Source organism: Curcuma longa, chromosome 1, assembly GCF_044706935.1.
Source record: "Curcuma longa cultivar G26 ecotype Majalengka, Jawa Barat chromosome 1, ITB_CL_G26_1.1, whole genome shotgun sequence".
NCBI classification, from domain to species: Eukaryota; Viridiplantae; Streptophyta; class Magnoliopsida; order Zingiberales; family Zingiberaceae; genus Curcuma; species Curcuma longa.
Window position 1 is genome coordinate 19,321,415 of NC_133861.1, and position 26,135 is coordinate 19,347,549.

General features: G+C 39.6%; 5 protein-coding genes across 8 annotated transcripts; 1 reads left to right on the top strand and 4 right to left on the bottom strand.

Annotated features, from left to right (window-relative positions):
- Positions 1 to 252: 252 nt before the first annotated feature.
- On the bottom strand, positions 253 to 3,843 carry LOC141825534 (uncharacterized). Its single transcript, XM_074712915.1, has 3 exons — positions 3,838 to 3,843; positions 881 to 3,362; positions 253 to 639 (listed from the first exon to the last, which is right to left on the bottom strand). Exons 1-3 carry the CDS (start codon positions 3,841 to 3,843, stop codon positions 254 to 256), a joined length of 2,874 nt encoding a protein of 957 aa, XP_074569016.1. The 3' UTR covers position 253.
- A 1,099-nt stretch (positions 3,844 to 4,942) lies between these two features.
- On the bottom strand, positions 4,943 to 12,090 carry LOC141841403 (histone deacetylase 1-like). Of its 2 annotated transcripts, XM_074729583.1 has the most exons (8): positions 11,490 to 12,090; positions 10,050 to 10,490; positions 9,273 to 9,503; positions 7,750 to 7,841; positions 7,590 to 7,662; positions 5,411 to 5,482; positions 5,218 to 5,312; positions 4,943 to 5,106 (listed from the first exon to the last, which is right to left on the bottom strand). In XM_074729583.1, the coding sequence occupies exons 1-8, from the start codon at positions 12,018 to 12,020 to the stop codon at positions 5,034 to 5,036; spliced, it is 1,608 nt and encodes a 535-aa protein (XP_074585684.1). In that variant the 5' UTR covers positions 12,021 to 12,090; the 3' UTR covers positions 4,943 to 5,033. The 2 variants fall into 2 exon arrangements, with proteins under 2 accessions (XP_074585684.1, XP_074585676.1); XM_074729575.1 differs by lacking the exon at positions 4,943 to 5,106 and having other exon boundaries at positions 5,118 to 5,312; positions 11,490 to 12,089.
- Positions 12,091 to 12,713: 623 nt separating this feature from the next.
- LOC141838084 (plant cysteine oxidase 2-like) lies at positions 12,714 to 16,253 on the bottom strand. Of its 2 annotated transcripts, none has more exons than XM_074725489.1 (5): positions 15,814 to 16,253; positions 14,491 to 14,609; positions 14,246 to 14,405; positions 13,857 to 14,081; positions 12,714 to 13,155 (listed from the first exon to the last, which is right to left on the bottom strand). In XM_074725489.1, the coding sequence occupies exons 1-5, from the start codon at positions 16,043 to 16,045 to the stop codon at positions 13,034 to 13,036; spliced, it is 858 nt and encodes a 285-aa protein (XP_074581590.1). In that variant the 5' UTR covers positions 16,046 to 16,253; the 3' UTR covers positions 12,714 to 13,033. The 2 variants fall into 2 exon arrangements, with proteins under 2 accessions (XP_074581590.1, XP_074581582.1); XM_074725481.1 differs by having other exon boundaries at positions 14,246 to 14,417.
- Positions 16,254 to 20,460: 4,207 nt separating this feature from the next.
- Positions 20,461 to 23,909, top strand: LOC141840008 (putative LRR receptor-like serine/threonine-protein kinase At1g14390). 2 transcript variants are annotated; one of them, XM_074727897.1, is made up of 8 exons: positions 20,470 to 20,546; positions 20,628 to 21,900; positions 21,993 to 22,126; positions 22,558 to 22,801; positions 22,880 to 23,091; positions 23,176 to 23,228; positions 23,339 to 23,459; positions 23,537 to 23,909. In XM_074727897.1, the coding sequence occupies exons 2-8, from the start codon at positions 20,688 to 20,690 to the stop codon at positions 23,774 to 23,776; spliced, it is 2,217 nt and encodes a 738-aa protein (XP_074583998.1). In that variant the 5' UTR covers positions 20,470 to 20,546; positions 20,628 to 20,687; the 3' UTR covers positions 23,777 to 23,909. The 2 variants fall into 2 exon arrangements, with proteins under 2 accessions (XP_074583991.1, XP_074583998.1); XM_074727890.1 differs by having other exon boundaries at positions 20,461 to 21,900.
- A 237-nt stretch (positions 23,910 to 24,146) lies between these two features.
- Positions 24,147 to 25,691, bottom strand: LOC141835985 (uncharacterized). The gene is given in 4 exon segments (XM_074723406.1): positions 24,147 to 24,649; positions 25,074 to 25,141; positions 25,221 to 25,540; positions 25,543 to 25,691. Coding segments are annotated over 4 exon segments (948 nt in total). The 5' UTR covers positions 25,655 to 25,691; the 3' UTR covers positions 24,147 to 24,201.
- Positions 25,692 to 26,135: the final 444 nt, after the last annotated feature.

A 26,135-nucleotide genomic window follows, 5' to 3' on the forward strand; every position in this document is an offset into this window, starting at 1 on the left:
TGCAACGATTCACAAATTTCACATCTGTTGCACTTTCATTTTCCTTCTTTTGACTCAATTCACAATGCAAATTGCTGGAAGAACAAACCAAAATGCACACACAGTGAATAGATTACATAAAATCTTATGAGAAGAAATCCTATAGGGAATATCTGTATATATAAGCTATCGTTAAATATCTTCATGTTTTTTTTCAGATACAGAAGCAAGGGCGTAAGTGGATTATGAACTTCGACAATATTCTTACTATCTGTCATACCAAAGAGAACCCAAGAAATGCATCCCTAATGTTGCGCAGCTCTCTTACCACATCTTCCATCTTCATTCGCTCTTCCGGCGATTCCATGGAACACAAAATGCCAACTCTAAGCACTGAAGTAACGCTCTCTATTGCTTTCATTATGAATTCCTGTGTTGATGAATCAATGTGACGTCTTTCTCCTTTCCACTCAAGCAATAGCATGGGATCCATAATCTTGACAACTTGTTCGGGAAGTGCCAACTCGACATATTTATGAAGGTTCAAACCTTCGACGAAGGCTTCATCAATTGGCTTCTTTCCGGAAAACATCTCCAGCAGAAGTATTCCATAACTGTACACATCCCCTTGGACAGAAACTTTAGTGGTCAAACCATACTCTGAAATATAGGTATAACAATCAGATAAAACCACATCAAAATTTAGGGATTGATTATGAATAAATAAACTGCAATGAGATTGCATACGAGACAATGGAACTAATATTCTTCTGAAAGATAAAAATTCAGTTAATATATATACATAGTTTTCTCTTTTTCTATGTTTTCATTCTTCTGTTGTATTTAGCCCTTAGATGTCATTACTATCAAATGAATCTGTTGTTAAGGATGAAAAAAAAACCTGGAGCAGCATAGCCGATGGTTCCTTTTAGTATGAGTGAACTTGTGAATGTTTCAGCCCTTGTTTCGGCAGTTGCACTATGAAACCTTGCTAATCCAAAGTCACCAATGTGTGGCACCATGTTGTGGTCAAGGAGAACATTGGCCGGCTTAAGATCACAGTGGACAACAGGGGTTGGATCATGGCAGTGAAGATACTCCAGCGCGTTAGCAACATCAATGGATATGTTCAATCTCTGGCTGAAGCTTAGCATTCGCAGTGCGCTTTGCTCATCGACTTCAGGATGGAGCCACTTGCTCAGGCTTCCGTTAGGTATGAACTCAAACACTAGAGCCTTGAAGTCGTTCCCTTGGAAGTCTACACTTGAGCATGCTGTTAAAACCTTGACGATATTCCGATGTCTGATACTTCTCAAAGCTTCACATTCTGTGGTGAAGCTTCTTAAAGCCCCCTTTTGCTTCAGGTTAAATACCTTCACTGCCACTTCCTTATTCTCTTCCCAATTCATTAAACCTTTATAAACAGATCCAAAGCTACCTTTGCCAACCAAATTAGCAGGTGCGAATCCATCTGTTGCTGCATGAAGCTCAGCAAAAGAGACCCTCCTATATGGTCCTTCGATGTTTGAGTTGAAAGAAGAAAACCTCCTCTGCTTATGGTGAGCAACAAAGAAGCTAATGAGAAAGATGATACACAAGATTCCTCCAGAAATTGAAATAGCTAGGATGAGCTTCGAATGTGGATGTTTCTTCTCAACAGGGCATGGTGCCAAGCCAAGCTCTGGAACACCACCACAGAGGTCTTTGTTTCCTACCACGGAGAATGCAGTAAGATTACTAAATATTCCATCTTTTGGCAGCTCACCCTGTAAATCGTTGAAGGAGAGGTTAAGATAAGTCATATTGAAGCCTCCAAGAAAATCTGGCACATTTCCAGACAAATTGTTGTTGGAAATGTCAAGAACTTGAATCCCTTTCAGCTGGCTAAATGTTGAAGGAATGGATCCCTGAAAAAGATTCATTTGCAGGTAAAGATTCTGAAGGAGCTGGCATTGAGCAATGGTGGTAGGAATTCCACCAGTGAGTTGATTGTGGGAGACATCAACAGTTTGGAGGTTGATCAAGTATCCAATTTCTGGAGGCAACGGTCCCGTTAGCAAGTTGTGTGAAACATTGAGAATTATGGAGAGAGAAGAAATTGAGTGAATCTCTTCAGGCACTGCTCCAGTCAACCTGTTGTCAGCAAGATTCAATCTTGCTAGCCGGCACTTTCCAAGACTGGAAGGTATGGAACCATTCAGCTTATTGGAGGCCAAAATAAGAGTGGCTAGTCCAGTGATGTTGCCCACTGATGCAGGTATTTCTCCACCAAGGTAGTTTCTGCTCAAGTCTATTTCTACCAACTTCACAAGATTTCCAAGTGCTGCAGGAATGGCACCACCTAGAAGGTTGGACGACATATTAACTCTTGACAAGCTAACAAGCCTTCCAATCTCTGCCGGAATGCTTCCAGTTATGTAATTATCACTAAGGCTCAATGTAACGAGGAATTTGGACAAATTAGCTATCGATTTTGGTAACGTTCCACCTAAATTATTGCTCTCTAAGATTAGCACTCTAAGTCGGGTGCAATTGGTCAAGGCATGCAAGAAAAGCCACTCGGCAGCATTCTTTGCCTCCAGCTTGTTGTTCCTCAGAATCAATGCATCTAAATTGCGCAGCAGCCCCAAACTCTCAGGAATGCTGCCGGTAAGTTGGTTGTGACCCAAGAATAGAGTGGTCAGGTCGGCCAGGTTTCCTATCTCGGCCGGGATGGACCCGGCGAGATCATTGGCAAACAGAAAGAGTACGGTGAGGCGACCAAGGTTTCCGATAGAAGAAGGGATGGCACCTGTGAGATTATTATTGTCCAAATAAAGGACAGTGAGAGAGGAGAGGTTGCCAATCGAAGCAGGAATTGCGCCGCTGAGTTGGTTGACGCTCAAGTAAAGCCTTGTCAAGCTCGAGAGGTTGCCAATCTCAGGAGGAATGGCTCCTGTGAGACGATTGCTATATAAGGAGAGACTGTGGAGTCTGGAGAGGGAGCCCAGGTCGCGGGGGATGTCTCCTTGAAGTACGTTGCTGCTGAGATCGAGATGGTTGAGGTTGGAGAGGTTTTTGAGCTCTCGCGGAATGGGGCCATAGAAAGCATTGGAAGAGAGGTCGAGGTCATTGAGGAAGGCGAGGCTGGCGAGGGACGGCGATAGCTTGCCGGCCAACTGGAGAGAGTTCAGTTTCAAAGCTGTGACTCGCTTTTGGCCGTTCAGATCAGTGCATGTCACTCCTCGCCATTGACACAAGTGGAGGGAGGTATTTCCCCATGAAGACATGGCGCCTGTTGGGTCACCGGAGATGAGGGACTTGAAAGAGAGAAGAGCCAAGCGCTCGGTGGAGGATTGGGAGGCTGATAAACCTGCTGCGCATGATAAGAGGAGAAACAAAAGCTTCGAAGTCTCGTCGTCTCAGTTCCATGTCGATGTTTTCTTCGACTGAAAACACTCGATCGAGATATCAATGTTGTCTCTTTTGAAATCAAAATTTTTTTTCTTTTTCATTCTCTCATTAGTGTTCTACCATTGGTTTGAATTAATAATTGTTAACAGGTTGGCATCAACCCACAATGTGCATTAGAACCTGAAAGGAACGAAGGGAGAATGGGCAAGCGAAGGCGTTGAAAGATCATGACACTGGTGCTTTCTTGCTGGTGTTAATGTGACGGCTTTCTTCGTCATCCTAGAATACCTGGTTGAGCAAGAGGGAGTATTACTATAATCTTGATCTGTTACAGTAGGAGAGTGATTATTTTGCTGGTTCCTTTGATCTGTCGTAAACAACAAGTTAAACTAAAAGATCAACGGATGACTTTTTCACCACTGATTAAAAAGTATATGAATTCTTCAGAAGGCTTTTTTCAAATACCGACATCACTAGTGCTCAACTTTGAAACAGTGGATTCAATTAGTATTAATCTACACCTCTTCACCTCTTCCAAGTTTTCAGTGCCTTTGACCGCGTGAAAACAAAATAATGGCTTACTTAAAATATAAAAAAATCAGAAATATCAATTCTACAATTCATTGAATAAATATTTGTATATTTAGTTGTAAAAATAAATTTAGGATAATGATTTTTTAAAATTGGGATTGTTTGTATATAAGGGATGGTTTTTCGGTTTAAAAAAATAGTTATTTCATCTCTATTTATGATTAGTCGTTCCTACTCTATTTATTTTTTAAAAAATAGATACATTTTTTAACTCTATTTATTTTTCAAAAAAAAAGGTATATTATAGACTAGCAAAGTATATTGTCTGGGTTGGTGGAGCCAATTCCTGGTGAGTTGGTCAACTTAGGCTAAATGAATTAATTTGTCAGATGGGTTGAATGAGCTAAAGTGATCCTGACGGGTCAGTCAAATTACTTGGCATGTAAGTTGAATTAGCCAATGATAATAATTAGACAAGTTGGGTTGACAAGATTAATTTAGACAAAAGATCTAGTTTATTGGTCTAACTCAACAAATCAACGAGATTAAAGATGCCAATTAGATGTGTCAACAAGCAAGTTATGCTTGCGATAAGAGGTACAGCGGTTTACTATGTATCGAGGGTTCAAATGATAATTTTACGTCCGTAGTATTCGAACTAGTAAAATAATTAGACTGCCATGTCAAGAATCGCTTAGCGAATTTAATTTTAGGAGAATCAGGGGAAGGCCATCCAACAAGTTGTGCCAGTTGGACTGATTCGATAAATTGACTAGTGATGAATCAATCAAGAATCAAGATGACTGTGCAAGATAAATTAAGTGAATCAATTGAGGGAGTAAATTAAATATCTTAGGTCAATTAACATGAAATGGCAAACTAACAAATCAATTAACCCGATCTAGCTGAGAAAGCAAGGTAGATTAATTTAACCACTATCTTATCACACAATTGAACTACTAAATATTGATTAAATGCAAGCAACTTTACAAGACTAAGCGATTTGTTTCTCCTTTTCCCCCCATAGATTTTTAGGATAGCGTTGACGATGTCAATAGATATTAAATTTTGTAGAATCTTACGGCAAAAGAACGTCTATTTTGACTGTACAAGTAAATCCATAATCACATTTACCTCACCCAGGGGTTGTGTTTTAACTTGCGCTCATTCAATTCCCAGTATTTGGGAAGTTGCTCGTAATCACTGGTCATAAATGGTGAAAATGAGGCATAGATTAATTTAGTTGATCTGTCAAATGGCTCGTATCTTTTAAAAAACATTCTAAAATTGCTGCTTGCTCAGGATTTTTGGTACATAAAAGATGGAGCATCAGAGGACTTATGGTGATTGTCCTGTTCATTCTTTAGGGTCCCAGGTTCATCTACCTCCATGGAATTTATATCTGAAGCCTAGTATGCGATAAGGGGAAAATGAGATCAAACATGTTAATTATCATAGTTATAAACAGATGCAACAATTGACCAATTGTAGAAACAGTAGAAGCTACCTTGGGAGCTGAGAACTCTGCCATGGGTTCCACAGCTTTCCCGTGATCCCCCACTACTTTGTTTTGAGCTTCCTGCAACATGTACTAACCAAAATTAGGACAAGTCAAAAACAATCCTTGAACAACTCTCCAAGATTGAGAACCCTAATGTCACTCAAGAACATTGAGATGATAACATGAACTAAACAAAAACTTCTCGAGAATAGATGATAACATGAGACACACAACATTGAGACCTAATGTTACTGAGGAACCAAGCAGTTTCAATACTTCAAAGTCCGTCAACTACAAAACTTTGTTTAATTAAGCTAAGATCAGTCAGGATCATTCAGATGTTTATGATATATGTTTCTGGATATTTGTGAACTAAAATTTTGATCTTATATATCCAAGAACAGCAGGTACTGTTAACCTTGTGTTCGAGATGGGATGGAAGTTATCGAGACAGAATTTTCCATGGTGGCAAAAGGTAATCATTGATCGATAGGTAAATTACAACTTCAACAATACTGTCAGTTATTTGTAGAATCAGGCAAAAACAGGAATTAATGCAGCAGAAACAAAATTGGTATGTTTTACCACATCAGAATCTAAAAGAGAAGAGGGATAAAGGGCAAAAGAAACAAATGAGAATTTAAGTCTACAAATTCTCCAGTAGAGGGTTAGTGTCAGTACAGACCAAAGAAAAGTTAGAATAGTTTGTCAAGATATTAACTCCATAGGCACAAAATTGGAGCTAAAATAAGATTTTAATGACTGACAATGAAAATGTCTAAGCCAACAATAAATGACAACAACCAAGCAAGTAAACTAAATAAATGAATCCCAACTATTTAGGTTCAGGTACATGAATCCTATCCTATCATTGGACAACAAATGCGATGAAGAACCCCGTACATGACTGGCATTGTCGACTAGCATCAAGGCATTAGGTCAAAAGGTCTAAGCCTCATTGATGGAATAACATGTGATAGAAGCTTTATAACAGTTCTAAGTGCCTAATAGAATGCTCGAAACTTTGTCATCCAGGCTCAGAACTAGTATTACATCAAAAAGCCTAAGCCCGTTGATGGAATAACATCTGATAGAAGCCAAAAAGTTCTACTAAAAAGAAATCTACAGAAGCATAGACCACACATGGTGCAGCAGAAGGGATCAACAAGCATAAAAATTTTATTATTGATGAGAAATCAAGAGATAAAATGGATTACATATATCTATGGTAAATTATTAAACAATATAACTTAGCAATAAATAGCATAGAACATCTACTCAGTTCAAAGAGAGTGCATGCATGTTTGAATGATAATGATAAAGATCTTTTCTGAAACACTGTATCTCTCTGGACCTTATGAGGGAGTGGGAGTTCTATTATGTTGGCTGATATAAAGTGTATCCACAAACACACAGCAAATTGTCTATCGCATCGTTTCATATTTCCTATGGATATAAATTCTAATAGTCATAGAAACATTGCGTAAAAGAGGAGGAAAAGAAATTCGAAATTTACCTTTAAAATTACAATTACTACTAGAGTTGCCTTTAGATGACACAATCTCTCAAGTTCATTTGACTCAATAAAGGTCTCAAGTCATCCATGTATATGTAATGCCTAATGGTCCCTTCCTCTGACAAAATACTCACAATGGTACTTAAACCCTGTAAACTTTAAATCCCTTGATAGTAGAGTCTATGTTTGTCAACACTAGTCCCTCCACCTATAAAGTTAATGACGATTAACATTGGCATATATTGGTGCTAAGAATAGGAATCCCTTATTACTTCCTTGCAAAGATGCCAATCTTCCAATTACCTCTTCTTCCATAATCTTTCACCTTCCTTGTCCTCCACTTGGCAGAAAGGATATATAAATTCTGGACCTTAACCAGATTAAGAATTTAGTGTAACTAAGAACTATAATAACAGCATGACTAATATGGTCAGATAAACTGAAGTATGTCTATCTATTAAGAAAATAAAACATTGTAAGAGGAAAATAAAGACAGTATAAAGGTCCCAACTCTCACTCTTCAATGTTCTGAAAATCTGGAATATGGAATTGGATCAGAGTCCAAAAGAGGGAGCAGAACAGGAAAAAACATCAATGCATAATGCTAGGAGGTAAAAAACATACTTGCATATAAAACTAGATGCATACAACAAAGAACAGAAATTATACCTGATCTTTAAGATCAGTCTCCAAATTTTCCTTCTTAATTCTCATACTTGGTGTACTATTAGAGAATGGTTTCCTGGAATCAACCATGTTTCTGTCTCTCAACAAAGGCATAAAATGAAGGAGGAAAAAAAAGAGAAAAGAGCCACAGAAAAAAAACTACCGTGATGGCTCATCTGGAAGCTTGGAATCATCAATTTCCATGTCAGAATCAGGATCATGTTGTTGATCTGGATCTTCATGATCTTCATCTGGCTGAATATCAGAGAAGAAATACATTAAACAGTGAGCTAGAAATAGATTAAGTAGAAAGTGTCTACATTCTCAAGTTTATTTTATAAAATTACTCTTGCTGAACAAGTTGACTTAAAAGATCAGACACTAATGTATAATGCATCTTCACAAACAACACCCAGTTAGATCCCTTCTCCAATGTGTGTATGGATCACATCTCACACAATGAAATGAATGCCCAGATATTTCTATATAATGAGCCTTCAACATCAATAACAGTGAGATGCTTCCTCATGCAAGACAGCAAGAGTACAGAAAACTGAGATCTCTTCTCCATGCATGTATAGAAAAGTATAAAACAAGAAATAATAGAATCAAAATTAATAGAAATTTTTATTTGCTAAATAACTCTAATTTGAGCTATAATTTGAAGTTTTGAGCTGATATTGGATAGTCACTTGGCTATGGGTAGATTTATAAAAAGCATGATTAACGTGACTATGTGCAGAAATGATGTATGATGATCTTACCTGTTTTCAATCATGACCTAAGCAACGTGGATAAGCAATGTGCCGAAAGCACATTTTGGAATCAATATTACGTATTTTTCCTCAAGAATGCCTGTAGCTGATTATTGTGTTTCATGCATTAATTACATTGACGATCAATATACTATTACATCACATCTGCAGCTGAGGTCTATTTTACATCTCAAGTTCATTCCTATCATGCTTCAAGTATGTTTGAAACCATCTTATATGTTGTCTTATATGAAGTTTTAGCAGCTTCACAATCAATATTCTGTTCCATTTCACAAAAATATCTCAATATTTTATTCTATTCTTGAGGTATGTAACCTAAGTTGTCAGGAAACATGATTAGCTAGACACATTCATGAGTAATGTTACCATGACAAGACAAACGATTTTGCCACTGCAAGTGAAACCCAACCATGTACATGTACATGTAATGCAGTCTTGCAGATCATAAGAAGAGGATGATTTCTCCTATAGTGTGATCAAATTTCATTAATCTCCATATTCAGAGATACAAGTCCAAAATGGACTGGCTCTTCCAGGAAAACAGCATCAAAAAAATAAATTAACAAATTATCACCAGTTTTCCATTTTATATAGATAAGCTAGAAATAGTGCGCAAGCACACAAAACTAAGAATCAGCATCCAAGGAAAAAACAGAAGAAATAGCAATCCTTTACCCCATTGTGATAATATTTAATTAAGATTGAACATCTCCTTTCTGAAAAAGTTCACACACCATATTCTGCTGCATGTAGACGATGTTATATGCATATATAGCCACACACAACATGAATTTCAGGCGACAATTGGTGGAATATACAAGGAAAGCACTTTAAAGAAATAATATGATAAAAGTGGTAAGTAGATAAGGATCACAAACCAATATAGAAAAGATTAAGCAAAAAGAAATACCTCAGGAAGCTCTGTATCAGGTGGTCGTTCCTGAAATTGCACACTAGGAGCATGCTGAATCTTTGAAAGATTATCTAGAAGTTTTGCTCTTATATCATCCAATTGACGGTGTGAATTTTTGTTCTCCATATTACTTGGTGCTACATGAAGAGTATAATCTGGTCCAAAGTACTCAAAATATTCATTTGGAGGCATCTTGTCATCAACTTCTACTCCAAGTGCAACTCCTGTCTGCTCAAGAAAATTCACAAATGAACTTGGAATGAATTACATAAGTAGACAGAAAGAATTGTCATACACATGCCAATAATATCAAACAGGTGATGAGGTAATAGCCAATATGATTGAATTGGTGTTATTCAGCAAAGATCCTATGCAATATTTAAGAAGCTTTAGCTAGGAGATTCTTTTGGTTCCAGGTAGAATTTGAAAAAAAAAATGGTGCTTTTGAGCAGAAACATGTTATTTATTATATGCAATCATAAAGGAATCCAATCAATGAACCTTTTGATAGAATAGAAAACAAGAAAAAGCTATGTTGGACAAATGGCAAGTTCATAGCTGTAAGAATAATTGAATTATCTTCACAAACTTTAAAGTTTTTCTCACAATAGTACAGAATTAAAAATACCCAAATGAGGAAACACTATACAAACAATGGAAACACTCTAAGAAAGGTTCTAAATGCTAATAATATCAGCGGCAATCAGAATAACTATACAGTCTACACTTGCTATAAAAACAGCAAGCAACAATGGATAGATTTTATTAAAGTACCTCATAGCACCAACAGCGAGCAACATTCCTGATGGTATATCCACCACCACCCAGCAGCAACAACGGTACATTGAAAGATCTCATGTACCTCACACACTCTGCGTGGCCTCTGATGGAAAGATTAAAACAGCCTAACCTATCTCCAGACAGCGAATCAGCACCGCACTGAAGTACCACAGCACCAGGCCGGAAAACTTCCATAACTTTGCCCATGATGGGTTTGAAGAGAGACTGGTAGCTCTCATCATCTATTCCATCATCTAATGGAACATTCAGGGAGTAATATTTTCCTTTCCCATATCCGATATCACGTATGTCACCTGTTCCAGGAAAATAATCTCCAAACTTATGGAATGAAACTGTCATTACTCTATCAGTTGTATAGAAGGCCTCTTCTACTCCATCCCCATGATGGATATCAATGTCCACATACAATACTCGCTGCAAGAACAATGATCAATGCAGACTATTAGAGGTATATTCAGAAGATTAATATAGACAGAGCACATGACTTATGCTCCAATACTACCAAATAAAGCATGCACATGCATGGAAAGGACTTGAAGTTATAGTTTAGTATCATCAACACCAGAGTCAAGAAGGTTAAAAGTAAACAAAAAAAACTATTAGGTGAAATCCACAACAAATCATAGCTAGACCTCCTCCACCTCTGAATTGAGCCTCTTCTCATTTCTCTGGGCTCTGGAGCACAGCAAATCATAGCTAGACCTCCACCTCCAAGCCGTGTTGGGTGGGTTGGAGATTTTCAACAATTTGCACCATGTCCCAAATGAACAAGTGCCTCATTGTCGATCCATACCTCTGATTTATGATAGGCGTGAGAAATTGTTGGTGGATGGTAATCAGTGACCACATGTGGACATGGATGGACTCCCTTCATTTGATTGTATTAAAGATCAACCTCTCCCCTAAATGGCTAGTCATTTTGGGATGGATTAGGTTTTGCTTCTCTTTTGAGCTCCCTAGGTGGACAATCCTCCGGTGATTAATACTCATCTCATTCAATCTACGGAATTCCAAAACTGATTTCACATTAACCTAACGATAAGAAAGCTATAAATAAGTTTTTAACAACACAGTTGACAAGGTTTATCTTCAGCTAAAACTATGACTTCTTTCTCCATGGTATACCATTGTCAAGTAACAGCACAACTAAGGCACCTGGTTGTCTGAAACAGATGCTATCGAATCATCCAAATCATGACAAAGGAACACCAAAATCAAATTAGCAGAAAGCACATGTAAAAAAACATATCCTTTTCTACCATCAACAAGCTTCATATGAGATAGTCTTTTAAATGTTAAATGAAAAAAAAAACAAAAAACAGGAAGAAGAACATAGCAGAAAGCCCCAAAGTCTAAGGGATAAACAAAGAAAATCGCCAAAAACCTAGGAATAAAACCGCGGAAACATCGCACCTCGTGACGCTTGAGGAGCTCGAGGATTGCAAGGACGATGTCATTGACGTAGCAGAATCCAGAGGCCTCACACTTCTTGGCGTGGTGGAGCCCGCCGGCCCAGTTGATGGCGATATCATGTCCGTGATTGAGCTTAACGGCGCCACCGACGGAGCCGCCTGCGTAGGCCTGGCAGAAGGAGTAGAGACCATCGAAGACGGGGCAGTCCTCGCCAACGTTGAAGCGCTTCAGCGCGCGGATCTGGTCCTGCTGAGTTTCGGGCGTGACGGACCGGAGGAAGGCAACGTAGTCGTCGGCGTGGAAGCGGCAGAGATCGCGGTCCCGGGCAGGATTGGGCTTGTAGACTTGCATATGACCAAGAAGGCCGTAGTGGGCGAGCAGGGAATGAGTCATCCGGATGCGATGCGGCTTCATCGGGTGCCCCTGCCCGTAGTAGTAGTTGCCGATTTCCGTGTCGTAGAAGTAGCAAACCTTCCGCTTCTTCGAATCCGGACCGACGCCAGGGAGCGAATTCCCGCCGGCGGACTCCATGCCTGCAAAGACGACTTCTTCCTCCTCCGCCTCCCTCCAAGATCCTTTTCCGTCTACTCGAGAAGATCACAAGGCATCTGGTTTTTTTAAAAAATAATATCATGATCGAAAATTGAGGCAGCCCACTCCCAAGTTCTAAAGCCGTTGGGCTAATTTGACCAATGGGCTCATCAAATGGAACTGCTTGTTTTAAATCTCATAAAAAATATCCTCATCTTTAAAATAAAAATAAAAATAAATAATAAGAAGGCTCTTTCTCTAAATGAAAATTACTTTTAAAAATATCTTCTACTATTTTTGGGTTTTCCATCTTTAACTTAAAATTAAATTAGGATAATAGAAAAGAAAGAATAATTTTTCTCCTACTTTGAGTTTTTAATGCAATTTGGTGTTCTTAAAATTTTTTTAAAAATTGTTAGAGTTTTTCATCTTTGTAACATAGGAAGTGGTTATATTATGAGCTCTTGTCATATGGATGGAGACTTCTAGTATCATATGGATTAGAGAATTTGTTTATAGGAGGAATTCTCATTGCATTTATATACCATAGATATAAGAAAACAGGTAACATAATGACTTATCGTCTCAAATAAGAAAAACAACAGCGTCTTTAACTGATAACAGACTCAAAATTCATCACTAAACGAGTAACTTGCTAAAAGATTGAAAGAGTCGAAATGAAAGAACAAAATAGAAAGGCAAGGATAAAAATCTAAACAGTAACAATACAATCAAATACACAACGCACATCCTTAATTCAACAATTTCACCTGCATCATTAGACTTTCATACTATTTCTCGAAGTCAAATGTATTGAAACAAAGTCATCAGTGTCTTCTGCTCAGTATGGTAACATCAACAAATGTTTGAACACATGAAACTTTTCCTTTGGAACTCAAACAAAAATCAAAAGTCTCATTGTCTTTTTCAGGCACTAGAATTCTGCATTTACACAGCAAAGCAGCGTCTCCTTTCGGCAGTGAGAACCCAGCAGTGATTTAAACTATACCATTTCATTGCTCCAGAATTTTTGGTCCATTGTATTTTGCCCCGACCACGACAAAGTCATTGGGTTCTTCCTTTTCTTCAAGCCAAGCATATGCCCCATTGCCATTGGGCATCGTGTTTATATCTCCTGAAATAGAACAGTTTGGAACGTTTAAAACAGATGTCTTCATAAACCCATACAATAGAAAATTGCAAGTAATAGAATGTATTTTCGCAAGTATGATTACAAATTAATACTGCAAGTTAATTTGTTACCTACAAATGCTATCAGTTCGTACTTGGTTAATTCCATGTGCAAAAGGATATCTAAGAATGGAATGAACTTGGAAAAAGCTTTCTTTACCCATGAGAATTGATCCGACATAATAAATTGACAAATGTACAATTTTAAAGAAGAAGTTAGAACAGTATTTTCTCTTACTGCTCCGAGTATTTTGAGACATATATGTGTCTAACAAGAATTTAGAATCCTTAACTATGAATATTTAGGTGTGCATACATTCATTGTAAGTTTATAACATGCCACAAGTAAACAATGGTAAGTAGCCCGGCACTTAGTTTACTCTCCCCACAAAATGAAACTTGACTAGGAACAATAGGGTAGGGAAACATGGCAAAGTGCTGCAACTTGGTACGTTGCTTATAGTAGGGTATCCCCACCCACCCCAATCCTTGCATTGTAAAAGCTTATGATAGTAATAAACAACAGCATTCAGTGGTGATCAAAGAATGGATGCCCCAACCACAATGACAAATTAACCAAAAACTATTGACAAAGATAATAAATGATAAATGAATATGCCAAAATGAATGCCCAGAACAACTGACCATAACAACTATCATATGGATAGTCCCTATAGTAAGTGCAGTCCCTCCCTTCTTCGGCAATAGAATAAGGTGGCCCTAGAACATCCAGCACTGCACAAGATGTTCTTGCAGTAAAACAGTGCATGTTGCCTCCCTCTTCTGGATAAAGCACAGAGGTCGTAGAAGACTCATTAAAGATGGCATCAGTCTTTACCTTAGCCAAACGCAGTCCTGGAGGTGGAGTTGCTGCAACAGCAGAAACAAGGAGGTTAAAAGAATTGGAGAGGTCTGCAGATCAACCTAGAGACAGTTGTATAGAAGAATTAAGAAAACATATTAAGGACAAAACTGGAAAATTTTCAAAGTATAAATTATTCTGAGTAACAGAAAGCTAATAGAAGGTAACTCACAGTGCACGAAATTGCTGGACTTGTCAGTGTTATGAGGCACATTGATCCAGTCGTATGATTTGATGTGCATGGAACCAAAAAGAATCTTGCTAAAAACAGTCATCCCTGGGTGATTATGGAGAGGAATGACACCTGATGGAGGCAAACAGAAGATGCCAATCTGCAACAGGTACTAAAGTAAAAATTGAAACATTGCTTATAGGTTTCTACATTCTTCAGAAAACTTAAATAATATCGATTAGTACCGAGAACTTATCACATTCATAAATGTGCAAGTATGTAATTGGCAGACTTCCAGTGGATTCATCCTGCTGAAAATATGATGCATTTTGAGTAAGACCAACATCTGAGGCTCCTATGTTACCTACAATCAAATACATTTTGCAACTATCAGCAGAATGAAATATATATATATAAGATGTAAGGCATGAACAGAGATATAACTTCTAAACACTAAAAGGAATTCGTATAGGAAGTTGATTTCAAAATTCCATGGAATCAATAACAAGTTTGTGTGAACATGCACCATTTGTCAACTCAAAGGTACAAATCTTAAGTTACAGGTTGAGAGACATTAGAGACTAGAAGATACAGTTTGCACATCGAAAGAATCCAAACAAACCTAAAAGGATAAGGATGTCTTAAAAAGTGTTAAGGCAAAACAAGTTCAGCTGTAAATGTACAAAAAGATAATCAAAATACAACAGACAGCTCTGTGGTGATCCACCACACCCTCATCATATATTTAGCTAAGGAAATCATTTAGTAGGTTGACATGTGAGTGTTTGCCATGTGTATTTTCTCATGGTGTGTGACCCGGAGCCACATAATTTCTGTGTAATATACCACATCCCTATCTATTCAATGTTCTATGATTATGTTGTAGAATTTGGGAAAGGTGAAAGATTTTATTACAGTATTGTCATATTTAAATAGAGTTACAACTCATGTATTTCTAGTCCTTAAACATAACTAATTTTATCTAAAATTAATGCACAATCCACAGAAGTTGATCCCACATTCGCTCATGCACATAGCAAATTGTGCTGAAGTTAACTCTACAATCAGACAACTTAATACACAAAAGGATTATACATACTATCCAAATCAAGGTAACAACAGATATGAGCCATTTTGGTTAATAATATTTGTTTTCTAATAAATGCCAAGCAAATGCAAATGGCAAATACAATGCTCAAAATTCTAATCAAATATTGCTACCATTATTGTTTACAATGATCTCCACATAGTGCAGAACGCATTTTATTTGACTATCATGTATAGCAAGATCACAGAAGTAATCTTATAAGGTACATGAAACTTACTGCTCATAATAAAAGAAACATGCATGGACAAAGCAAGGGAGGAATCAAATGGCCTTATCCATATTTTCTTCTTTTTTTCAAATTTGTTTATTAACCATATTCATCTGTGAAATAGAAATGAAGCGACAAGATTCGTCAATTGACACCCAAATATCCTCAGAAACGAAAACAACACCATAGCATCAGTAATAAAAGTAACATCTTCACAATTTAACAAGCAGGTGATGTGCAGAAGCCACGCACCTAGAACGGACCGCAACCATTCGACATTGTCCGGCGAGGGCACGATGCCGGCTCCGCCATCGGCAAACACCTCCTTGCACGCTTCCAACAGCCTCTGCACCGCCGACGGCGCCGTCGACCCAACCTTCTTCTGCCTCCCCCTGCCCTTCCTTGGCGCCTGCAGTGGACTCTCGGGCACCAATCCGCCTGCCGCCACCGGCCCCTGCTCCGCCAACGCGGCCTCCACCCTCATCAAGCAAGGACGCGATGCGAAAGACTGGGCCTTCGATGCTTTCCTGCCGAAAGAAAGCTACCAGAAAGATTGGATTTTTATACTGACACAGGGTAGCGGAGTTCATTCGATTGGCAGAGGAGATGGATAACATTGTGTGACAGATACATTGTACGCAAAATAATTCTGATAAGGGAGGTTCTTGTGGAGTACAGACTCTGTTCAAAATACCATCTCTTCCCAGAGTATGGGTATGGTGTGGGGTTGGGTGGAAGAAATACCATTTGGTTTTTGAGGAAGAAACCGTGGGCAAGGCAAAGGGATGGTACCGAGTTTGCTTTCCTGTGGGCAAAACTGCAAACAGCCATTGAACAGGGTCGAGTGGACTTCTTTTCTGCTCCGACGACTCTTGTTCGAACATCATTACATTTTCATCAAAAATATGGTTCACGAAATTTGCATGTTTGATTTCAAAAGTTCAACCTTTTTTAGGTTCAATGCCTTGGAATCCAAGGCATGCTTTTTTTTATGTAGTACGAAGGCCTTCTTTTATGCACATAATTTAGAGTTGTGTATATAAAGGAATGTAAAGTAAATACCAACCTTGATTAAAAAAAAAGAAAAATAATTTATTACCAATCTTTTTTCCACAGCACTTTGCAAATATCATGAAAATATCAGAGCTTACGTGAGAATTTGGACCGAGCAGGTTTGTTCACGAGATGTTTATTTTAACCTTATGTGTTTAAAATCAAAATTATATACTAATTGATCCCCAAGAAGAAAAAAACATTATTAATTATATCATTACCACGAAAATTTATACTAATTAGTAGCTGGTACGACGTTAATTAACTTACTAATCCGCTTGGTTGATCGATACTAAATCCAGTTCATCAGGTCCAGGTGATTTTACTCTACACAATTTACTTCATAGCTGATTCAATTTCCTAACTGCTGTAAGGTTCTGCTAGCTAGCCTCTAAGCGAATCAGTCTTCTCCTGATACAACAGCTGATAGATAAGCCTGACTTCTTATCCCACAGTAATTCCCAAGTTTTTTTTTCTGAAAATAGGAACTGCATTTTTTGACAATACGAGTTGTATCAGTTATAAAAGAGTTTCCAGTTCGAATGTGATTAGCATGTCCCTTCAACCATTTGATGAAAGTATGCAGAATGTTCATGGCCATCTCTTAGCTACTGGATTTTTGCTCTTTGTAACTAGTGGATAGTTTCATCCTTAATATTTTTGTCCAGAGCCTGACTGAGCCTTCTTCTATATCTGTGCGCCCAGTCATTGATCAGCTCAATCGTAGCTCTCATCTCTTCATCAGTAGCTCTGTAAGATCTGTGGAGATTAGACGGCCACTTTTTTAGTCTGGAACACAGTGTCACATCGTAAAACAATTGACCTTCCATAAGAACAGGAGAATGAGCCCTGCCCCATTTCTTCGTTAAGGTTATCAAAAATCTGTCTAATCGGGCAACCGGACTGTGAATGTCTGACCACGTAAACTGGGTTCCTGTGCAGTGATGTCCCTCGCCTACTTGGACTAATTACATTGACCGGTCAAATGTTTGACTAGTGATAAAGATCTAAAACAGTGTCAAGACGTCGAGCTGAGTGATCTAAAGAGATGTTGACTCTATGTCCCCGGGGCAATCGTGCGACGGTAGGACATCCGAGTTGTAACTCAGGGGACCCGCGGTTCGATCCCCAGCTACGGCGTATTTGCAGGAATTTTCCTCCAAATGGGGAACGCAATCAAAGGATGCTGGGCATCTGGATTGGTCGCCGTTTGCGCTTCCCAATTTACTCTGGTGGTCGGTGAAAAAATTCCGTGGGACCGGATGAATCACCCAAAGATGTGGCTATTGGGATTATCATTTTTTAAAGAGACGTCGACTCCCAACAACCTCGAGCAGCGGGCCATGAGTAGACGTCTAAATACCTCTTTACTTCCCATGGGCCGTGGTCTCAATCTCTATCTGCTCTATTCTATTATTAGCCATGGTGCGACATCGACCTAACTACAATTTTACTCTATTTCATTCGTTTCTTTTTATTAGAAAAAGAGAAATAAAATAAAGAAATTAGCTTAATTCTCTTTCATCATCGTATCATTAATCGCCAAAATCAAGGATAATATATAGACTTGTACAAAACTGAAAGTTTCTTAGGTTCACTTAATATGAGGTCCCTTATAATTGACTGTTTGATGACATTTGATCTTCATGTATAATAACTTTTTGAGAAATTTTTCATGGGGGGGGGGGGGGGGGGGGGGGGGGGGGGGGGGGGGGGGGGGGGGGGGGGGTAATGACGACAACTCATTTGCCAAAATGAGTCAATTTTAAAAAGTAAAACGAGAATTGGTGTCGATCAGATTCCACCTCTATCATAATACATCAGAGGTTTGCTAGGTTCGACAGTATATTGTAGCCTGTAGAACTAATCAAGTCCACATCCAGAACTACCTTTGCGATCGCCGAGCCAGTTCATGAACGAGAATAGTTTTGTTAGTAAGAAATGTATCAGCGCTTAGATTAATAGATGCACTAAAGTTGATAAGATGTTTGCCCTTGGCGGCAGGGAAAACTAGCACATGGGTGTCCATAACAGAATGCAGGAAAAGCGAGCCGAGCAAAAGAGGCTTTTCGAAAGCAGCGCCCAAATATAAATGCAAAGTGGATCTGCTTCGAGTCTAAGTCTCCGGCAAGTACACTGTGACACAGTCAGAATTAATTGCTCTTCTAAAGGGATCTCCTTTGCATCTACCAATCTGCGAAGAGTTTCCAATAAAATAATAAAGGGCGAGTGACGTTCCAAGCCGACAAGGATAAGCCTCCAGCAAAGTCTGATAGATCAATGCACCGGCATGAATGAATGCAGGTGGAGCTTAATCAAAAAGCATGTAGCTCCCCACGCGGCCATGAGATGCAGCAGAAATGACAATGTTGTAATTTGTAAATATGGAACAAGGTACGAGACCTTCTCAGCCTTGTACTTTATCGAACACGGCAATTCCGACTGAACTGGACTGTTTCGACCATGACCAGAAGCCTCTTCCTCCCCTGCCACGAGGCTTCTTCGAGGGGATAAATAATCAATGGATCTACTTGGCCACAGGTACCTCCTCCTGTTGTACGGGGACACGCACACCGACACTGAATGATGTGAGATATGGAGGGGCCACATGAGCCTCAACCACTCTCAATTAATTGCAGGCACAGAGAAAGATGCAGATCATCTTCCTGCCATGCCATTTTCTGCATCGTAGGCTCCTCCAACCTTTATATTTATTATTGTCTCGGTCATCCTGATTGGTGATGCACCTCCAACTCCATTCCATCTTCTGCGTCATAAGCATGTTTAAATATCGAGATGTTCTGATCCAGATGTCACATGTTTTATATATTGTATTGGATTGAAATTTATCTTAAAGCTTTAACACACATAGGACTGTAACGTGTCTATGCTTAGTTCTATGAGTGATTATGCCTTTTCCTTTATTTTTTTGTTTTTAAAAAAAAAAAATTGGAGAGTGAGCGAGCCATCTGAACTATAGCACTGGCGCATTAAATGGGGAAGAAGAGTCAGCCAGCCTTCCACTTGCCTATTAATTACATGTCTTAGTTTTGGCATTTGTTTATTTACCCCTTTGATGACACTTGGTGGTAAATTGCTTAGTTAACCGTTTAGTCGTGCACTAAACACGTGGGTTGACCGCGGATTATATTCGAGCTCAGTATCTAATGGACTCACATCGCAATCCAAGTCAACGCGTTGACAATTAGATTCCCGCATTGGAACCGCGCAGTTAAGTTTTTAAATACTGTTTTAGCAAATTAAACTGTACTAATTTTTTAAAATATTTCTTTTTTCACTGTGGGGAAAAAAAAGTAGTGTCATAAGATAATTGGAACCGAAAAATTACTAGAAATATTTAGGTACTTAATTTAGTAAATTATTTTAGTTGTGCAATGGACCGTTCCGTTCTCCGAATTTTGAATTTTATTATATATAACCAAAGGCGCATTAGTTTGGCACGAGATTTTGGCTCGATCTCATTCGGTCCATCTCCACTCCAGAAAGTTAGGCACAATCCACATCTCCATGCGACTTTGACCGGATCGACAAACCAAACATCTCCACTTCACACTTTCTTGGTAACAATTCAATGCCTTGGAGTCGGCCAATGTCACAGAGTCATGCCGAACTTTTTAATCGCATGACGCATCGTCAACCTCAAGACATTAGATTCAGGCAGTGATTGAAGTCGCCGGACATTAAATTTCATATCAAGTCATTTACTTTCTCCTCTTTACTCTTCTAACAATTCAATTTTAAATATATGCCCGCATAATTTCGTTAAACAAATTAAATTAGTTCTAGATTACAAAAATCATAAATTAACACCAGCCGCACATCGCTGCCTCCGCTACGTCGCCCTGCAACCTCCAACGCGCTGCTGCTACAAATTTCCTCATCTCCATCGCCACTTGCTCCCTCTGTTTCAGGTGCATTTCCATGGCAGATATTGGAGTCCACCATCTCTCCGTCTTCCGTTAATGACACTTCTTCCTTCTTCCATGTTCCAGTGTTCCAAACGAATTAGCTAAAGCAAGGGTGTTGCAGAACAAGCGCAAGATTGCTTAAAGATGGGATTTTTAAATACTGTCGTTGCTATCGCCGTCGCCGCTCTGTTCTTCTTCCTTCTCTCCCTCCGCTCGTCGGCGCAGCCGCTCTCCCGCTCCCAATCGAAGACCCTGCTCCGCCTCCCACGCATACTCGAGTACCCGCCGGTTCTTGCCGGATGGTCTAACTCCACTGCCTTCTGCTACATCCCTTCTACCCCTTCGCTCTCTGTCTCCTGCGACGCCGGCCGCGTCACCGGGCTCTCCGTCGTCGGCGGCGCCTCCGGTCCACTCTCGCCAGCCTTCTCCTCCGACTCGCTCTTCGCCACTCTCGCCCGGCTCCCCAACCTTACTTCCCTCTCCCTAGTCTCCCTCGGCCTCTGTGGGCCCCTCCCCGCCAAGGTGGATCGCCTCGCCTCGCTCCAAGTCCTCAACTTGAGCTCCAATTACTTCTCGGGGGCGATCCCGCCGGAACTCTCCAGGGTTTTCACCCTCCAAAATCTGATTTTGAGCGGAAATTTGTTCAACGGGACGGTTCCTGACCTCCGTCCTCTGCCGGCGATCCTCGAATTGGACTTGTCGGGGAATAACCTAGGGCAAGAATTTCCCTCTCTCAGCAGTAGCCTCGTCACTCTGTCCCTCAGAAACAACACCTTTGTTGACAAAATCCCAGCCAACCTCGCTTCCTTCGACCAGCTCCGGAGGCTGGATTTGTCTTTCAACGATATCCATGGGTTGGTTCCAGCATTCCTGTTATTACTTCCATCAATGCAGTACCTCGACCTGTCGGATAACCGGCTCACTGGCGAAGTGCCGGCGAACTCTTCATGCAGTATTGACCTTTCCTACGTCGACATCTCCAACAATCTCATCGTCGGACGCCTGCCTTCGTGCATCCAATCTAATTCCTCGAACCGGGTAGTGCTGAGCTCAGGGAACTGCTTGAGTGCGGTGGATTTGGGGTTCCAACATCCAAATTCTTATTGTAATCAAGGTGCGCTGGCCGCGGTCTTGCCTTCAGCAAACAAGATCAGCGGATCAAAGAGCAATCTTGGACTCATATTTGGAATTGTTGGGGGAGTCATTTGTGGTGCTGTGCTTGTTGGATTGCTAGGTTTCTTGATCTTTAGGAAGATGAGAAGTGCAAACGATGAAGAAGACACTCGCAACATCTTCGAGAAAACCAATGTGGGGAAATCTTTTGTTTATGTTGCTCCAAGAAGCCCTCCTGATGCAAGTGAGAAAGATAGACATGGTTTCTTCTTGAAAATATAGTACTATATTTAGTCCGATCGAGAAATTGGTGATTTTGTTTTTGATCATCTGCAGGACATATGTCTCCGACGGTGATGATAGGGACTCTTGGCCTAGCACCGTATCAGGTTTTCAGTATTGAGGATCTTGAAGAAGCAACCAACAGTTTCGATCCATCAAACTTGATTGAAGATGGTGCTCAAGGACAGGTATTCTGACCTTTTAGGTGACCAAATTTGTTTCTTGTGCTTGTCTTTTTTTTTGTTACTTCATTATTATTATTTTTATTTCAAATTAATAAAACAAGTAATTATCAGCATAAGGATAGAAAAGGCTGAACACTAGTAATCTTCTATAAACCAAATTTCCATCTACCTTGGAATATTTATGCGTCAAGTAAATTTTCTGTGATTTTCATTCTGAAGTAATTAGGACTGTTTCAATTTTTTGGCTATATGAAAATTTCATAAGAAACATGAACCTTACAAGTTCATGCACATGTACCATTGTTAACGTCCTGTATTAATCTATTATACAATACTAAAAATTAGTAACGTTGTTAATGATGGCAGGATGCTTATTATCACTTTAAATTGCTATCGGAGTGAACTATCTAACTTTTGTTTGCCTGTATTCTAAGGCTTATAAAGGATGGATTCGTGATGGAACATCAGTGATCATCAGATGCTTGAGATTGAACCACAAATTATCACGTCAAAGCCTTCTTCAGTACATGGATATTGTTTCAAAGCTCAGGCATCGTCATTTGGTCAGCATTATCGGATGCTGTGTTACAAATGACAGCGAGAACACCAACACCATTGATGCTATTTTTCTTGTTTATGAGCACGTTTCTAATGGAAATCTACGGTTTTATCTTGGCGGTAATTGTGAAGATGAACTGTTTTTTTAAAGTACGTATGTAATGAAGTATTGGATTGTAACACTTCTTCTTCCTGCAGAATTGAGAAAGACAGAGATTACGATGACATTGTCACAAAGGGTATCTGCGACTATTGGAGTTGCAAAGGGAATCCAATTCTTACATACGGTCACAGTTCCTGGTATAGTTGGAAATGATCTTAACATAGAGAATATATTGTTGGATCAAACTTTCACTGCGAAAATAAGCAATTACAACCTTCCAACACTTGCCAATTTCAGAAGCAACAAGGTAATGTGCTGCCTCATTTAATGAAAAATAAGCGAATATATTCCCTGTTTTGATTGCGTTTGGATGTTGTCTTGGATCTACCAGTTAGGTTCTCGAAGCCCTTTGACTATTTTTGCACACAAGGAAGATCCAGGAAGGTAATATATTATATCCTGTCAGTGATTCCAGGAATGTTAAGCAAAAAATAAGCCCATTTATTTAGATGCGATCATTTTCTAGTAAATTTTGCATCTTGTTTGTCTTTCAGCATTGACAGTGTTTTGAACGGTGAAAAAGAAGATATTTATCAATTCGGCCTCATTCTTCTAGAGATTGTCACAGGGAAACCTCCAGGGTCCAATGCTCAGCTTGATTCTCTCAGGGCTAAGGTACATAAACTTCTCCTCTGAGCTAAATTGTCATGGAGATTTTGATCTACAAGTGAAAAATATTACTGCGTTTGCAGCTGGAAAAGACTTTGGTAGATAACCCAGCAAGCTTGAAGGGATTCACTGACATGGCGATTCGTGGAAGTTCTTCAGTTGAATCCTTGAGCAGAGTAGTTGAAGTATCTCTCAGTTGTCTATCAAAAGATCCCAAGCAGCGCCCTTGCATTGATGATGTTATCTGGAATCTGCAATACTCTGTGCAAGTTCAGGATGATTGGGCAAGTAATGAAAGCTTAACGTCGAGATCTAGTTCTTGAGCTTTCTTTCCTATCTCCTATGTTGGTAATAAATCATGTAAACATGTGCTATTCAAAAAAATCACAGTTCTATGATATTTCTGTATATTAATATCGCCATTCTTGTGTAAGACACTACAATAAGGTTAATTTCTTATTTGTTATATAACATCCACTAGCGTGGCCCTATAACAAACTACTGGAGTTGTACTTTACTACTAGAATCTTTTGCTACTAATGCGCAAGTTTTATAAAGATTGATACAACCCCTTGTTTAGAGCATCCACACGTTATAACGCAGCTGTTCAACCTGAACGCAAGTTTTATAAAGGCACCACATGATACAACCCCTTAACGTTATAAGGGATATGCATTGCAGATGCTCTTATAAGGGGCAAGAGTATTTGAATTCACTTTCATTCACCACCATCATTCAGTATTCTTCCCTAAATTCGTTGGCCAAATCGCCTCTGCCTAGTTTGGTAAGAGGCTAAGGCCTCAACATAGTTCGCCTCCTTAAAGTCTGGCCAATATGTATCCGTGAAGAATAGCTCGCTGTATGCAGATTGCCACAACAAGAAGTTGCTCAGCCTGAGCTCGCCGCTTGTTCGGATGAGTAGGTCTGGGTACGGAAACTCAAGAGTGCGGTTTGTCTCAAGCTCTTGCGCGACAAGTGACTCTGTGATGTCTTCGGGCTCAACCAAACCATTTTTTACCTTCTCTGCAATGCTTTTGCAGGCTTGTGTTATGTCCCTTCGCCCACTGTAACTGATCGCCACACTTAAATCAAGCTTTGTGTTGTTCTTAGTCGCCTCTATTACTTCTTTGCTTAGCTTCTGTAGAGATTTTGGGAGTGCTGTGGAGTCACCAATTAAGCTTATCCGAACTCCGTCCCTGTCGAACAACCAAACACAAATTTCACTCATGTTAATCAACAGATAGATTATTCTTTACTTGCTATTTCTACAAATTAGGTGTCAAAAAATTCCGGTGCAACACTCTTTATGGATAGTTAAGAAGTTTCTTTAGGACAGATCTATAAAGGATCACAGTGGCAGAAATCTAAGTTTACAGAAAAAAGAAAATTTGAAGAACTTGAGCATGGTAAAGATGCTCAATTGAAACATGAGCAAGAAAGACAGTCTCTCTCCTATTTTACGAAACAAGCAGTAATTTTTTTGATCAGCTTCCAGGAAACTCAAGTTTCAGCAGGTGTCACTCGTTTGGTTTTGATGACATGTATGTTGAGCATAAGGAATATGCCAGTGTTGACATGAAAATTTCATGCATGAAGCTAAAAGAGCATTAAGATCCTCACTTCGTGAGTTCTCGAATGTCCTCCTTCAGCACTCTCTCGAACAGCGTCATCAGCAAATCAACCTCCACCTGTTGGACGAAATGCGAGAACGAGAGTTTAGCCAAGAACCGTCAGGAGATTAGATAGCCAAAGCAGGAAAGGTCGGACCCTGGGGCGACGCCAGTTCTCGGTGGAGAAGGCGAAGACGGTGAGGGCCCGAATCCCCCACTTGTGGGAGTGCTCGACGACCTTCTTCAGGGCGCGGTAGCCGGCCTCGTGCCCCAGCGACGACGGCAACCCCCTCGCCCTCGCCCACCTCGAGTTCCCGTCCATTATGATGGCCACGTGGCCGGGAAGCAACTCCCGCCGCAGGGGCGACGGAATCGACAAAGCTGATCCTTGCTCCGCCTCATCTACAAGCGTCGCTGCAGGCGAGCCCTCCGGAAGCGCATGAGCGACGGGGGAAGGAGAGGAGAACGGAGAGGGCGAGGGCGGCAGGGAAAGGAAGCGGACGAGGTTTGGTGAATACGAGGAGTGCTGGAGAGGAGTGTTTGGTGATGGTTGAAAGGGGAAGTGAGGTGAAGGGAAGTGTAAGAGAGCATTCTAACCTCGCTCTCTTCGTCCCTCCTCAGACGTTTCGAATGCAATAAGGTTTGCTTGCTCCACTTCTTAAATATGTATATATATAGATATTTTATTTCCATTTCCTTCTATTTTTTCCACCGAAATTCAACTTACACAGTGGACAATCAGTGCCCAGGTAGTTTAACTTCAGACGCCTTTAGAAATTTCTTTTATATATATATATATATATATATATTTGAAATTCCAGTTAAATTTAAGTCACGAACATATTACCAGCCATACAATTTTTTTTCTTTCTGATTCAGTGTGTAATTATTTTCCAGAATCATTGGAGAATAATTTCCATAGTAATCTTCTCTTTTATCTTATCTGAATGGCTTCTCTTTTATTTATTATTATTTTTGTTTCTTTCTTCCAGAATTTCTTTCGGTTACGAGCACTGCGCCCCTCCATTATTTTGTTTTGTAAGCTTCCCTAATTCAAATAAAAAAAAAGAAT